The 14,259-nt window shown below is 28.0% G+C and overlaps 5 protein-coding genes across 5 annotated transcripts; 2 read left to right on the forward strand and 3 right to left on the reverse strand.

Annotated features, from left to right (window-relative positions):
- Positions 1 to 281: 281 nt before the first annotated feature.
- On the reverse strand, positions 282 to 4,242 carry LOC122637003 (putative helicase mov-10-B.1). Its single transcript, XM_043828789.1, has 12 exons — positions 3,958 to 4,242; positions 3,596 to 3,658; positions 3,056 to 3,517; positions 2,780 to 2,941; positions 2,561 to 2,717; positions 2,334 to 2,470; positions 2,114 to 2,236; positions 1,742 to 1,956; positions 1,371 to 1,650; positions 994 to 1,288; positions 581 to 911; positions 282 to 502 (listed from the first exon to the last, which is right to left on the reverse strand). The coding sequence occupies exons 1-11, from the start codon at positions 3,960 to 3,962 to the stop codon at positions 630 to 632; spliced, it is 2,181 nt and encodes a 726-aa protein (XP_043684724.1). The 5' UTR covers positions 3,963 to 4,242; the 3' UTR covers positions 282 to 502; positions 581 to 629.
- Positions 4,243 to 4,554: 312 nt separating this feature from the next.
- LOC122637002 (anaphase-promoting complex subunit 5) lies at positions 4,555 to 7,891 on the reverse strand. Its single transcript, XM_043828788.1, has 11 exons — positions 7,533 to 7,891; positions 7,395 to 7,444; positions 6,906 to 7,282; positions 6,676 to 6,835; positions 6,422 to 6,603; positions 6,248 to 6,361; positions 6,050 to 6,179; positions 5,684 to 5,986; positions 5,483 to 5,604; positions 5,039 to 5,306; positions 4,555 to 4,957 (listed from the first exon to the last, which is right to left on the reverse strand). Exons 1-11 carry the CDS (start codon positions 7,651 to 7,653, stop codon positions 4,586 to 4,588), a joined length of 2,199 nt encoding a protein of 732 aa, XP_043684723.1. The 5' UTR covers positions 7,654 to 7,891; the 3' UTR covers positions 4,555 to 4,585.
- Positions 7,892 to 8,044: 153 nt separating this feature from the next.
- On the reverse strand, positions 8,045 to 9,714 carry LOC122637021 (60S ribosomal protein L9). Its single transcript, XM_043828830.1, has 4 exons — positions 9,608 to 9,714; positions 8,845 to 8,983; positions 8,266 to 8,593; positions 8,045 to 8,172 (listed from the first exon to the last, which is right to left on the reverse strand). Exons 2-4 carry the CDS (start codon positions 8,980 to 8,982, stop codon positions 8,066 to 8,068), a joined length of 573 nt encoding a protein of 190 aa, XP_043684765.1. The 5' UTR covers position 8,983; positions 9,608 to 9,714; the 3' UTR covers positions 8,045 to 8,065.
- A 128-nt stretch (positions 9,715 to 9,842) lies between these two features.
- Positions 9,843 to 12,101, forward strand: LOC122637018 (ras-related GTP-binding protein C). Its single transcript, XM_043828826.1, has 8 exons — positions 9,843 to 9,992; positions 10,102 to 10,233; positions 10,334 to 10,482; positions 10,591 to 10,997; positions 11,068 to 11,204; positions 11,279 to 11,421; positions 11,501 to 11,649; positions 11,742 to 12,101. The coding sequence occupies exons 2-8, from the start codon at positions 10,231 to 10,233 to the stop codon at positions 11,939 to 11,941; spliced, it is 1,188 nt and encodes a 395-aa protein (XP_043684761.1). The 5' UTR covers positions 9,843 to 9,992; positions 10,102 to 10,230; the 3' UTR covers positions 11,942 to 12,101.
- A 363-nt stretch (positions 12,102 to 12,464) lies between these two features.
- On the forward strand, positions 12,465 to 14,154 carry LOC122637020 (RING finger protein nenya). The gene is made up of 4 exons (XM_043828829.1): positions 12,465 to 13,198; positions 13,348 to 13,529; positions 13,604 to 13,809; positions 13,921 to 14,154. Exons 1-4 carry the CDS (start codon positions 13,090 to 13,092, stop codon positions 14,072 to 14,074), a joined length of 651 nt encoding a protein of 216 aa, XP_043684764.1. The 5' UTR covers positions 12,465 to 13,089; the 3' UTR covers positions 14,075 to 14,154.
- Positions 14,155 to 14,259: the final 105 nt, after the last annotated feature.

The raw sequence follows: 14,259 nt of genomic DNA on the forward strand, positions 1-14,259 counted from the left end.
CCTGAATAAAGTATTTCTCGTGTTTTTGTCGTTTTCGTTTTCTTGCTTAAATGTCCGATGTCACTTTCTCTCTCTCTCTCTCTCTCTCTCTCTCTCTCTCTCTCTCTCTCTCTCTCTCTCTCATTGTAATTTCTTTGTATCATAAGTCGCTCTACAATTACTACGATTCCGATACGAGTTAATCGATACGAATGTACTTCGATGGACTAATAAGAAAACATTTTCTTTTTCTTCCTTCTTTTTTAATTTAACAAAAAATAGAAACGATGGATCGTCAAAGATAGATAAAAGTGTTCTTTAATGTAAAAGGAAATCAGAAACATCTGCTTTCATGTACCTTTGGAAACATTTGACAACTTCATTAAATATAGAATAAATCTCTACATACATATAATTGAAATACTACATCGATAAAAATACCTTAATAAATGTACAAAGGATTTACATAAAATTATTCACGGTTTTATTTGATCCTTCGTCCATAATACTGAATAAATGGCAACTGAAAATAAAAATGAAAATTTTTTAATACGGCAATAGTACAAGTGATTTCTATTATTGTCATTGTAACTTGACTTACAGTTTTGCCAAGTTATTGTTTTTATATATATCGTATAACTATGCCATAACTAATTATGAGGTAGAATCTTGGTCTCTTTTTTGAAACTATTACTCAAAGAAAATATATGATTATAATCTTGATGTAATTTAGGAACATATCTCTTAGCCAATTTATTGTGTATTTCTTCTTTTTCAGATATTTGTGCAAATGTAGAAGTATTTCCAATGTAAGCCTCATTCTCTTTGCAATATTGCACTAATAATCTCCAACAATTATTAGTCTCTAGGACCAATGGATTCCCTATTACGATAAGTAGACACTTTGCTCTAGTTATAGCAACATTGAATCTCTGAAAAATATACATTTTATTTTATTTTTCTATTCATTATATTTATCTCCAAATATGTGATATATAGAATAATTTTAGATACTTTTTCGTTAGATAAAAATCCGATATGTTCTATTCCATTGTGCACAAATAGACGAGACCGTACTGTAGTTAAAATAATTATTTCTTTTTCACGCCCTTGAAACGTTTCTACGGTGCCAACAGTTATATCCTTCCAATTTCTTTTTTCTAACTCATTACATATTTTGAATTGTTGTTGCTTAAATGGTACTACAATACCTATATGATCTTGCTTAACTTGTAAAGTTCCAAGATTTTTGCCCAATAATGAAGTTAAATACCTCATTACGATAGATACTTCTTGAAGATTATAAACACTATAAATTAATGATTTCTACTTATAACATATACTTGATTAAGAAAAATGATTTTACAAAATATTACTGTATACATTCTTGCCTGTGCGAATTTTCTGCTCTCTTCTCTTCACCATTAGATGCATGAAATATTAAAGGAAATTTCTTGTTTGGTAATTTTGACCATCCTATTGCCGCATTGATTTCTGCACCTCCGCAAGCAATTAATTCATTTTCATAAAACTCTTTGTTAGGTACGTGTAATATACACTTGTGACTACGATAATTTCGTATTAATTTCGTTACATAATGCGGATTATATTTGTTTTCTTTGTCTCGTTTATATACAGGACAATCCATTAATCTCTCTAACATTGATATACCTATGATTAAATTAGAATCATTTAGAGTTTAATAGTAATGCTAGAAAAAGATCAATTACAGAGAAATAAAAAGTACACGCCCCAATATTACCTAACAATGGTTCTGCTATTTTTGATCGAATAGAAGGTCCCAGTTGACAAGGATCGCCTGCAATGACAACCTGTGCTTGCAACAAACCTTTGTTTTCGTCCTCTTTCATACACGCTAACAAAAACGGTATTAATGTCTCTGGTTCTATAGCTTGACTTGCTTCATCAATGATTACAAAAGAAAAGTGACTTTCCTTTATGTTTGCTCTCAAAAGCCTACAACAATATCTTCTATCTAGATCATAATTATCTACCATGGTCATGATAGTTTTTCTTTCTTTTATATATATATATATATATATATATATATATATATATATATATATTATATCATGTATAAATATTATATCATGTATCTAGACGATCTACACACCTAGTACATGAAACCAGCGTAGTGAGAATAATTTTTTTAAATAATAAAATTTCCTTTGGTAAAAAGATATTTGTATCCTCTACAAAATTAGCACAAGGGTGGATAATAGAATCTACGTCGGATCTATAAAATGAGAATAGCATGTCTAATACAAATATACATATTATAAATGATACAATTCAATAACATATTCTAATATTTTATCATTTTATTACTTTACCTTCTTTTGGAACGTGAATACATTCTATGCATTTCATTTGGAGGTATATATATTAATAATCTTTTTGTAATTTCATCTATAGCTGCATTAGACGAAGAACAAACCAATACGCTTTTTGACGTACCTTGCTGCCATATCTGTGTCCCTCAACAAAATTGTATACACAAAGTAAAAGATAATTATTGACAAAAATAATTTGTTATATTAATAATTTTCATCGTAAATACCTGACAAATTAACTCAACCAATGTAGCAGTCTTTCCAGTACCAGGTGGCCCAAATAATATATATGGTGCAGGATAAGCGGTCCTATTTAAAATATTTATTACTGCTTGTTTTTGTTCAGCATTTTCCTTCATAGACTCATTCAACCAATTTAAATCTCTGTAAAAGAATAAATATTTAGAATAAAATTCGAAGCAAATATAACACAATAAATAACTTACGACTTCAAGTATCTTCTATTTGTTCTGATTGTTGGATACATTAATGAAGTAAGATCACAACTATTAACTAAATACAATGCATAATGACAACATTTCATAGACCAATCTGAATATACAAAGTTTATATCATATTTCTTATCGCTATCATATTTAAGTAGAAATCTGTAACATAATTAAATATGTAACTAAAGTAAAACTTTGGAACATATCATATAGCAAATAAATAACTATAAATGGTTATATAAACATATAAACTACATTTATTGTCTTACTTACTTCCTAGGAACGATAACTTTTATATTTTTGTTACAAATACGTATAATTTGAGCATTATATGAACGACCTAATGAATTGGTTTCTTTCAATACAATCTTATCCTCTATTTTGACAAAAGGATCGTCAATATTTAAAGAGGGTACAAATATAGTAAATATATTGTTTGAGCATATTTGTATTTCTTGGCATTTTAAATTATGTTTTTTCATTTCCGTAGATCTTGCAAATTCTTCCAAATATAATAAAATTTTAAATAGAAACAAATAATTTTCTTGTTGTATCTTATTAATTTTTGCAAGATTTTCAATGCATGTTATATAATTTTTAATCTTCTGACTATTCTGACTTCTGTTATTATTAGTAATCTTCAAATTATTTTTCAGAGCAATCATTAAATCTTGCGGTATTAAAAGGTCAGGAAAATTTAAAATTGGTAACTGCTCGACAGTAGTATAAGAATCACTAGTGATACAAAATTTTAATCGATTAAATTAATGAATATTAAACTGTAATATATAAATTTAATGCAATTTTACTTACATGATTTTATTATTTTTAACATTCTTCCATTTTTGTATCTTCGTAGTCATTTTGCTTCCAATCCTATATTTCAAAATTGTTTATATATTATTAAATAGTCAAAGACCTATATTGTATGTATATAACTCCATTCATTTAAAATTGTATTAAATTTTCCTATAGAAACACATGATTGAGGAAATGAATTGAAATATAAAAGTAAAGAGTAAAATTGATAACAAAGGTAATAACAAATTTCCATCTTTCTGCTATGTAATATATATATATATATATATATATATATATATATATATATATATATAAATACATACATGCATCATAATATTTTAAATCTTTATAATTTCGCGAATTAATAAACTTACTCCATTCTTCCTCGTATGTTTCTACGAACGAAACGCAAAACCACTTTCTAATCACTTTCTATTACTGATCACAGTGAAGATTGAATGATATCTTTGCATCCCTGACAATGAAGATAGGGATTTCCCATTGCACGAATAAAAGTTCGACTTATCTAAGTCTAAACAAAAAAGCTATTAGTCATCCGCAAGAGTTCATTTATAACTTTCAATACATGTTTATATTTGTATGTATGTGATACGTATGTATGTAATGCGTATGTATATGTGCATCTTAATATATTCATGTTTTACTAACTTGACCAATCTTGATTAGTTTTGTGATCAGTCTTACCAATGGTATGATTATGAAGAACTAATAATATATATATATAGACACGCACACACACACGACTCACGCGTACACACCACACACACATACACACACCATATAACACACACACATACACATCAATATAAACTGCGATATTATTGTATAAACCAATCTTATATAATACATCATACAAGATATATCACATTATTATTATTAATCTCTATTAAGAATAAGTTAACAGACTAAATAAGAATCACAAAAAGTAATTGCAAAAATAAATGTATAAATTATTTTACAACATAATACGTCTATTTCGTTTTAATATAAACAAATGTTGTCCAATTTAGTAGGAAATTGTTCTTCAAACTGGCGCAATTCAAATGAACACTGATTTCGTTCAAATTTCATGTCTATTTCATTGTACATTATACTTTGTAAACTCAATACACTGCGTATTTTACCAAAAGCTTCAACTTTGTTAAAGTGATGTCTTGCTTTAGACAACGCTTTTATAGCATTTAAAATTATTTCCTTTCGTAACTTTGTCGAAGTTGAAGTAGCAGTACCAACTAAACATTTAGCATATAAAATAAGTGCTCTCCCTTGTTCGTAACATCCACCATGAGCTAAAGTATGCGTGATAGCTTCATCAACTAAGTTCATTGCTAATGAAGGTAATCCCATGAGTAACTATAAAAAAAGAAAATACAATATATGTTTATTTGTTTACGCTCATATACTAACAAGTTACATTAACTTTGATATAATTACTTGTATATTCGCAAGATGCATCTTGATAAGAGCTTCGTAATAGGATAAATAGTTATGAGTAGCTAATTCTAATGCTTTGTTAAGAATCACTAAAGAATTAATTCCCACGGTTTCGTTTCCCGACAAGAAAGATACGCACATTATTTGACTCAGAAGAATCATAGCACGTACTCGATTTTCTGGTGTTATATTAGAAATCTTTTCAATATTATCGATTAAATGCAAAGTATTTGGATAGTCTCCTTTGGCTAAAGAAACCTCCGCTTGCCTGAAATTTCAAAAGATGAACAATATTTTCATAATATAAAATATTTTCTATTATCATCATATATCAAAAAATATATCTTAAAGCACATCTTAAATATATATATATATATAATATGTATTTATATAATATATATAAGATATTTTTATAATATATAAAAAACACATCTTGCACATTACCTAAATTTAGATTCCAATGGATCTAAACTAGATATACGAAAAGCTATTGCATCAGCTTCGCTCCACTTTTCGCGTCTCATCATTTTTGTAAATTCATATAATTGTTCACACAACATCCACATCTGTAAATATTTTTAAAGACATTCTTCGTTATAAGATATTTGAGCACAAATCAGTCCAATACAATTAAATTAGATAAACCTTATTTGATGGATAATTGGGGAATCTTTCTTTTGCATGAGCTAATATAATGTCAACAAGATCATATTCGCCAAACTCTACTAATATGTTTGCAACATTTACTACTGCTTGACAAGTTGAAGTTCCATTGAATATATTTTGCTTTTTATTTCCTGCATTATGTAGAAGAAGAAGTTGTGCACAAACCGACGAAAGTTCCATCTTTCCATAATATGCCCAGAGTGCTGATTTTTCGGAATAAGTTAATGACATTAGATCAATCATAGAATGTTGACAATTCAACACATCTGATTTCATTAATGTCTAAAACAAATATATCGACACTGAATATAAGAAATTTTTTTAATTTGACTTCGAGTTACATACCTCAAAAATTTGTGAGGGTGGCTTAGATTCTAAAGCAGAATAATGGGAAAGAGCAATGAGCCCTAGACCCGTGGTATATGTAATTCCTAATATACTTGCTTTTCCCAGAGATCTTTCTATAAGAGGACCTCTGAAAAATTAATAAACTTGATAAAAGGAAATACTATGAATTACATGCTATAAACATTGAAAACATACTTTTTTTCGCTGGTGAGATAGTACATCCAAGCATGCGCTAGCTGTAAACAAACATTGTCTCCTGCTTCTTGTGCTATCATAATAGCTTCTTTCAAAGCTTCCTCGGCTACTTTCCTTGATAAGAAACATATATTGGTCATTGTGCTCTAAGTAAGAATATTATATAAAACATACTTATGATTAAAATGAGCATGAAGTACTGCAAGATTTAAAGCGGCATATCTCAGTGTCCGAGACTTATCTTCGGGTGTAGAACGACTTTCTGATGGTGCTAATCTGTCGAAACAATGATAAAGGCTATCTATTGCGCTGCAGTATTCGTTTATACGTAAACAATTCAAATAGCTCAGATAATGCTGAAAGAAATGAATATGTGCAAAAATAATAAATATTTAATAAAATAAGTTTTTATAGAAGAAAATGCTTACAGCATCCGCATAATATGGACTAGAACGTAGAAGTTTTCTTATAAGAATTTGTAGATCAACAGGCGACATAGCCTTATGTTCGTCCATTTTTAATGCATGTGCTTGTTGTGCAACGAGTAATTCTGCTTGCCTTCCACTCCATACAGTAGTACTTTTATTACTATTAATTCGAATAATTTAAAAGATATTTGTATCCATCGAACAATACATAAATCTAAAGAAAAACTTACTTATAAATATAAGGTTCATCCAATTTTAAACAAGATGAAATATCAGTATTCTCAGGGCTTCTAGACTTTTTCTTAACATAGTTCTTAAGATCTTCGTATAGCAAAACTGCTTGATCGAATGGCAACTTTTCAAAAAATATAATTATTCTTCTGACATATAATCCAAGAACAGAATTTTTATTCAATAAAGGCACTGAAATAGCATGATCTAATGTAGATTTCATTAATCTTCCAAGACTATCAAATAAATCTAAGAATCCCTCAATGCCTTTGTCTATTAATGTATTTAATTGAAGTTCTAGCTCGTGTCCAAATGAATAAATATGTTCACTGCTATACAACATATGTAATAAAGTATACATTTCCATATCAGGTGACTAGAAAAAAGGAAATGAAAAGAAAGAAAAGAAAAAAGGAAAAAAGAACTTTTAATGAGATAATCTATTTAAATTCGTGTTATTTACAATTCATTAATCGGTTAATGCTTACCTGAATTAACTTTACTGCTGCTAAACAAAAATCACGTCTCACCACAATAGCTAAAATATAATCGAAGATATTTTACAATAACATATATTCAAAGAAATAAGATCTCTTATATTAATTAAAATCTCTTATAAGAATTACCTTTACGACTTTCATTACAATATTCTTTTATCAACATAACAATTGCAACTTTGTATGGGGTTAAATTTTCTTTCTGAACTCTTTTTACATTTCCGTCAATGTTTACCAATTCTTTCGACATTATTGATGTGTTTTAAGATTTATCTCATATACGTATCAATTTATTTATACAATGTAAGATTTTTTAAAAAATGCCACCAAAAATCAACCATAACGTTACAAATATTTATATTCAGTTCAGTGCAGGCGTAATTGCTCTTGCGCGCCCTTCTGCGGCAAATGCATTTACTAAGCAAAAATGGAGGCAATTTCATATTACAAATTACCGCGCATCATATCGTTAGTACCTCGAAAATTATGTAAATCGAAGGTCTTATGTATGTATTAAATTTTAAGATTGATTATTAAATGATTCAATATTAAAATTATATTGTTAACATTATGATTTGGATTTAGAAGAGCCATTATATATAGTATCTACTCAATTAATAATACAATAAAACAGAATATTATCCATTTTTGTAGAATAACATTTATTCATCATCTTGTACAACAGTAGTTTTCTCAGATACATAAAGTCCATCCAAGAACTTTCTTATATCTTTGTTTTTCACAGTAGTTGACTGCTGGATGAGGGCAGCTGAAATAAAAATATGTGATTAGATATTTTTTAATCATATTTTCTTAATCATATATCAAAATTTTATTAAATATAACTGCATTTATTGTATACCAGATCGTGAAACATCTTCTAACGAGTTGCCTTCTATTATTAACTCATCCTTTTGTTTGGCAGAATTCGTAACAGTTACACCAGCAGCCATTTTAACCCGTCGTATATATTTCTCACCCAAAAAATTACGAATTTCTATTACTGTGTTATTCTCAGTTGTTACACAGTTGATGGGAAAATGAGCATATACAGCACGCATTTTGTATTGATATCCCTTTGTCACTCCTTTCAACATATTTTCAATATGAGAGCAGACAGTACGAACTGCAGCTAATTCTTTCTTTGTGCCAAACCATTTTTCTACTTTCAGTAACCTTGGATTAATCATCTGTAATGTTTTATAAAAACAGAAAGAAAAAAAAATATAATAACACCACATGTATATGAAATTAGTTGGTCAGTTTTTATCATCCATATCAGAATAAAGTTATCATTTATAAAAAATGAAGGGGAATCCAAATATCTCATCATCGGAAAATGTATTTCTTATCAGATAATATTTCTTCTAAATACAGCATATACTTTTCATTTTATATATAATTTTCTTCCTCAAATATACTTTGAATGAATTATACTTACGCGTATATCAAGTGCTAGATGTTTGAAAGAACGTTTTAAAACACCTCTTGGTCCTTTTACTGTCACCAAACGTGACTTAACCGTTACAGTTAATCCCTCTGGGATTTTAACTGTCTGATTAGTGACTATCTGCTTCATTCTGCAATGCGAAAGGAATAAAATTAGTTCTGCGCTATCACTTTTTTATAAACGTCAATATAACGAATACTTGAAATTCATCAGATTGAATCAAAGCAAATTCTCAATGTAGAATAATTTTAAATGTATATGCATACGTGTGTATTTATGTATCTACGTATATTTATAGATTAATTATTTAAGCAGAGAATACAGCACATATGATGTTTAAATACAATTTAAAGCAATATCGGTTGTTGCAATATCAATAACATTATCGTACTTTAATGTAAATAATCAACTGCTAGATTCACTCATACGAGCAATTAATAAAACTCATATGACTACGTTTATAAACTTATATACATCGTAAAAATGCATGACATAAAAACAAACTGTCAAATATAATAGAATCACAGATACATGTGATAAACTAAAAATGCTGAAAAGAATTGCATAGAATGATACATATTAAGGTTATAAACGATCTCTATAAAAATAATAATATATCTGAAGAAATATATGTTGTTTCGGAAATATGTTAAAGAAATATATAAGTATTATTAACGATAGATCATTGAGCTCAATGCATCATCGGATTACAGTAGATTTCCTAAGATATTCAAACTAGTTCGAATTTCATTACCTCTCACACGACACTGTACAACCGGAAAAGAGCCCCGAGATCGCTCTTCCTTTGCGTGGCCACCATACGTTTCGTTCGCAATTTCAATATCTATCGATATTGTCACTAACGATTCATAAAATATCGAAATATCGAAAATATCGAAAATATCGAGTTATACTATCGTTCGTTAAAAAATAAATTTTTTAATAAAAAGAAATATTGGACCAATTAGATATTTCCTAACTATATTCAACTCGAGCATCTTCTTCTATTATTGTACTTGAAAAAATATATTTTATTTTTTTTTTCCATCGGTATTAATGGAATATATGTAATAAAGTGACTGATAGACAGAGAAACTGTACGTAGGATACGTCGGTATCGTAGATCTATGCATAAATGGGTAACAATTCACTAACTAGTATTTATCATCTGAAATTTTGACATTGCGTTCAAGAGTCGTATACACGGTCTGTGCTTTCTGTCAGTTAATGCTTTCTGTCTGTTATTAGCATTGGGCTTATCCTCTTTATCGCAAGTCTGATTATTTCCTTGCATTTTAATGATATCGAAACAATTACATCTTGTACGAAATTTAATAGAATCGGCTAACGAACGGGTAATAATCTTGTAAAAGAAACATGGTAAGAGAACGTGTCAAACTGTCATTTGTTACTTTGTCATTGAATAGGCTGTAGATAAAATATTGTTTATTTATTTATTACGACCTTTTATATTCTCCAGGATGATGATGATCAGTTCCAACCAGGTTATGATGTTGATTCGTTTCCAAAAGATTTTGGATATGCTCCCTTTGATGGAGAAGCAGAGATATCTACAGATCCTTTAGCAGGAGAACAAAAACCTAGGATACTTTTAATGGGTCTTAGAAGGTACATACATTTTGAAGAATCTATTAGAATTCTCAATTATTACATATAATTACGATTTTAATATGTCTTCATGTTAATACATATTTTATTTTCTTTAATATATTTTAGAAGCGGAAAATCGTCTATACAGAAAGTAGTCTTTCACAAAATGTCACCGAATGAAACATTATTCTTGGAAAGTACAAATAAAGTCATTAAAGACGATATAAGTAATTCTAGCTTTGTTCAGTTTCAAATTTGGGATTTCCCAGGACAAATTGATTTCTTTGATCCTACTTTCGATAGTGACATGATATTCGGAGGTTGCGGCGCATTAGTCTTTGTAATTGATGCACAGGATGATTATATGGAAGCTCTCAATAAACTTCATTTGACAGTTACAAAAGCATACAAGGTCAATCAAGCAATAAAGTTTGAAGTTTTCATTCATAAAGTTGATGGACTATCGGATGATTGTAAAATGGAAACACAAAGGGACATACACACAAGGGCTAATGATGATTTAGCAGATTCCGGTAAATTCAATTATTATTTTCCTGATACAAGCCTAAACAAAATTCATCAATTAATACAAATTTGTTTTAGGATGCGACCAGATACACCTAAGTTTTCACTTGACATCGATATATGATCATAGCATATTCGAAGCTTTTAGTAAAGTTGTTCAAAAGTTAATACCACAATTACCAACATTGGAAAATTTACTGAATATACTTATATCGGTATGTATAAGCTTATCATTATTATTATTCTGGCATTATTCCTACTTAGCATAATAAGCTAAATAATATTACAGAACTCTGCAATTGAGAAAGCATTTCTCTTTGACGTCGTATCCAAAATTTATATCGCAACAGATAGTTCTCCTGTAGATATGCAAAGCTACGAACTTTGCTGTGATATGATAGATGTAGTAATCGATGTCTCTTGCATATATGGGTAAATAAATATACTTAATTTAAATACTTTTACAAATTTCTTTTATAACTATTACATCATAATGTTTGTTTTCATGCAGACTGAGAGAAGATTTAGAAGCAGCAGCGTTTGATAATCAAAGTTCTAGTTTAATTAAATTAAATAATGGCACAATTTTGTTTCTCCGTGAAGTAAATAAATTTTTAGCATTGGTTTGCATTTTAAGAGAGGATAATTTTGACAGGCAAGGTAAAAGACTATTTTTAAATATATTTAAATAGTACAGAATGTTTATAAATAAAGATTATATTTGTGTACTTATGAATTATATGAAATTGCAGGTGTTATAGATTATAATTTCTTATGTTTTCGCAAAGCAATACAACAAGTATTTGAATTGCGTAATAAAGCATTAGCTGCCACAAATGTAAATAATCATTCTGCATCACCTGTTAGCATTAATGAATCTTCAAACTTGGCAGTAGTATCACAAAGTGGATTGATTGGACAAAATGGTGCTGTAGCACTTACACAAAGTTAACTAGATCCTTTTCATTGAAAGCTTCATATATAAAAATAAAGTATAGATCTTTTAACTTTGTTAATACTATTTTAATGATGTATCATTGTATATCTTAAATCATGTATAATTTTATACAAACCACAAAGAATATTCCGCAATAATATTAGTTGAAATTGAATGTGTTTTTATTGAAATTTTATTTCCACATATTAAAACGTTATCATCATTTTATATTACGTCAAATTCTGTAAGTATTGATATATTTTATAGAAGATCTGTAATAAGGTTAATTTTATCTATTCTATTATATACAATGCTTTATCATTTGTATGTGTTAGAATTCGAAATCTTCTAACTCATTGGGGACCAAAATTTCTATTGCACAAAATTCAAATCTTTATAACTTTTGAAACTCATGAAATTTGGACAAACGTTCAAAGCAAAATTTAGTCCGTATTTTCCTACCTTTGTAATGGGGATAATTTTCTTTTTTTTTTTTTTTTTTTTTTTTATAGCACAAGAGATGTATAATCAATTCATCTACATTTTTACAGAATCAAGTTGAAAAAAAAAACATTTTTATATAATTACTTAGTTTATATATTAGAAGATATCGATTTATGACGTATATGATGAAACACTATATATATGTATGCACATATTTGTACATGACAGATAATTATTTTCTGATGCAAATGTCATAATATTAATTATAAACATAACATATTTACATCATTATGCAAATTAGTAAAATGTTACCGTAATATCTGTGCTATGTATAATATAAACGAATAATATTTAATTTAAATGTCAACTTATAAAATTTCGTCTAAATATCGATAATCGATTAGTCGAAATTCGAAAATATCAAATTGATTGGTTCTATAAAATATCGAATTATCACAATCGCATACGATACTTCATATTTATGTTTCGAATTTTTATTTTTCTAACTCTATAATGTACTTATAAATATACTAAATACCGTGAAGAATAAATTATTTCTTAAAAGATAAAAAATAAAAAATACGTAATGCAAGTGTATAAAATCTAATTGAATTAGATAAGATTTGATCATCGTTCACTTTTATCCGACAAAACATTGAGAACAGTTGTATTAAAAAACTAAATGTGTTATCGCTTCGTATATTATATTGTATTGACAAATGAATAGCTACATTTGTAATAAATGTTATTCTACGAAAAGCAGAAGAAAGAAACCATTTAGAATAACTCAATGCGGGCACATATTTTGTGATAATTGCTTAGACGAAGGTACTCATTTAAAACTTTCTATTGTAGAAATGAAGAATCTAATTACAATATAAGAAAGAAATATATATTGATATTTATTTTTTCAAGAGCTAAATATACTTATTCTACTTGTAAATACATATTTACATATATATATCAATTAACTGTAGGTATTAGACCTTGTCCAAGATGTAATAATGGAGAAATTGCATCGTTGCAATTGGAAGAACCGTTATTACCTAAAGTAGCATCTTTGTTTATTCCACTAAATGAAGCCATACAACCATTACCTGAAATAGCAAATTTCCAAAGTGCACAAACTAAAATTATTCTAAGTCGTTTTTATCAAATTGTATATCTAACTTTTTATAAAACCTTTACCTTCTTATTTTTTTCTTCATCTTATTATTATATTTAACTTTTAAGGATAGAAAGTATAACTTATTGAAGGAAGAATATCGTAAACTCGCACAAAATATGCAAATAATAACTGAAAAGTATCGCAAACTTCGAGAAAATATGGAAACAATAAATATGAAATTTGCATATCCTGGTAATGTAATCTCTGATAATTCATCTACCTTTAATCGTAGAGAGATACTTATCGATGCAAGAAGAATGCACATTGATAGGTAAATTTTGAATATATTTCATTGGTTATTACATTTTTATGATTGAATAAAGATGAACCAATAAAAATGATTATTACGTATGTATATCCGTATGTCCGTTTAATTTTATAGTTTTACCCCAAATTCGAGATCATACAACAAGACTGTAAGATTCACTCCATCAACGAATCAAAGCATATACGAGAAACTTCGTAAAGCTACAATTTCGTCAAATGCACCAACAATTCGTTATTACAATACGTACTCAATCGATAATCACAAATGATTAATGAATGAAACAAATGGACTATCTTATAATAGTAAATGTATCAAATATAAGTTAAGCTTTTTCTAATTGTAAATAAATGAATAGTTTCAGAGTTATACTTATTTAACCTATAATTATAAGAAAAAAATCAGCGTAAAATAGTAAATATATATTGCTGAAATTATTTTATTTTTTATTATTTT

Source organism: Vespula pensylvanica, chromosome 24 (genome assembly GCF_014466175.1).
Source record: "Vespula pensylvanica isolate Volc-1 chromosome 24, ASM1446617v1, whole genome shotgun sequence".
Lineage (NCBI taxonomy): Eukaryota > Metazoa > Arthropoda > Insecta > Hymenoptera > Vespidae > Vespula > Vespula pensylvanica.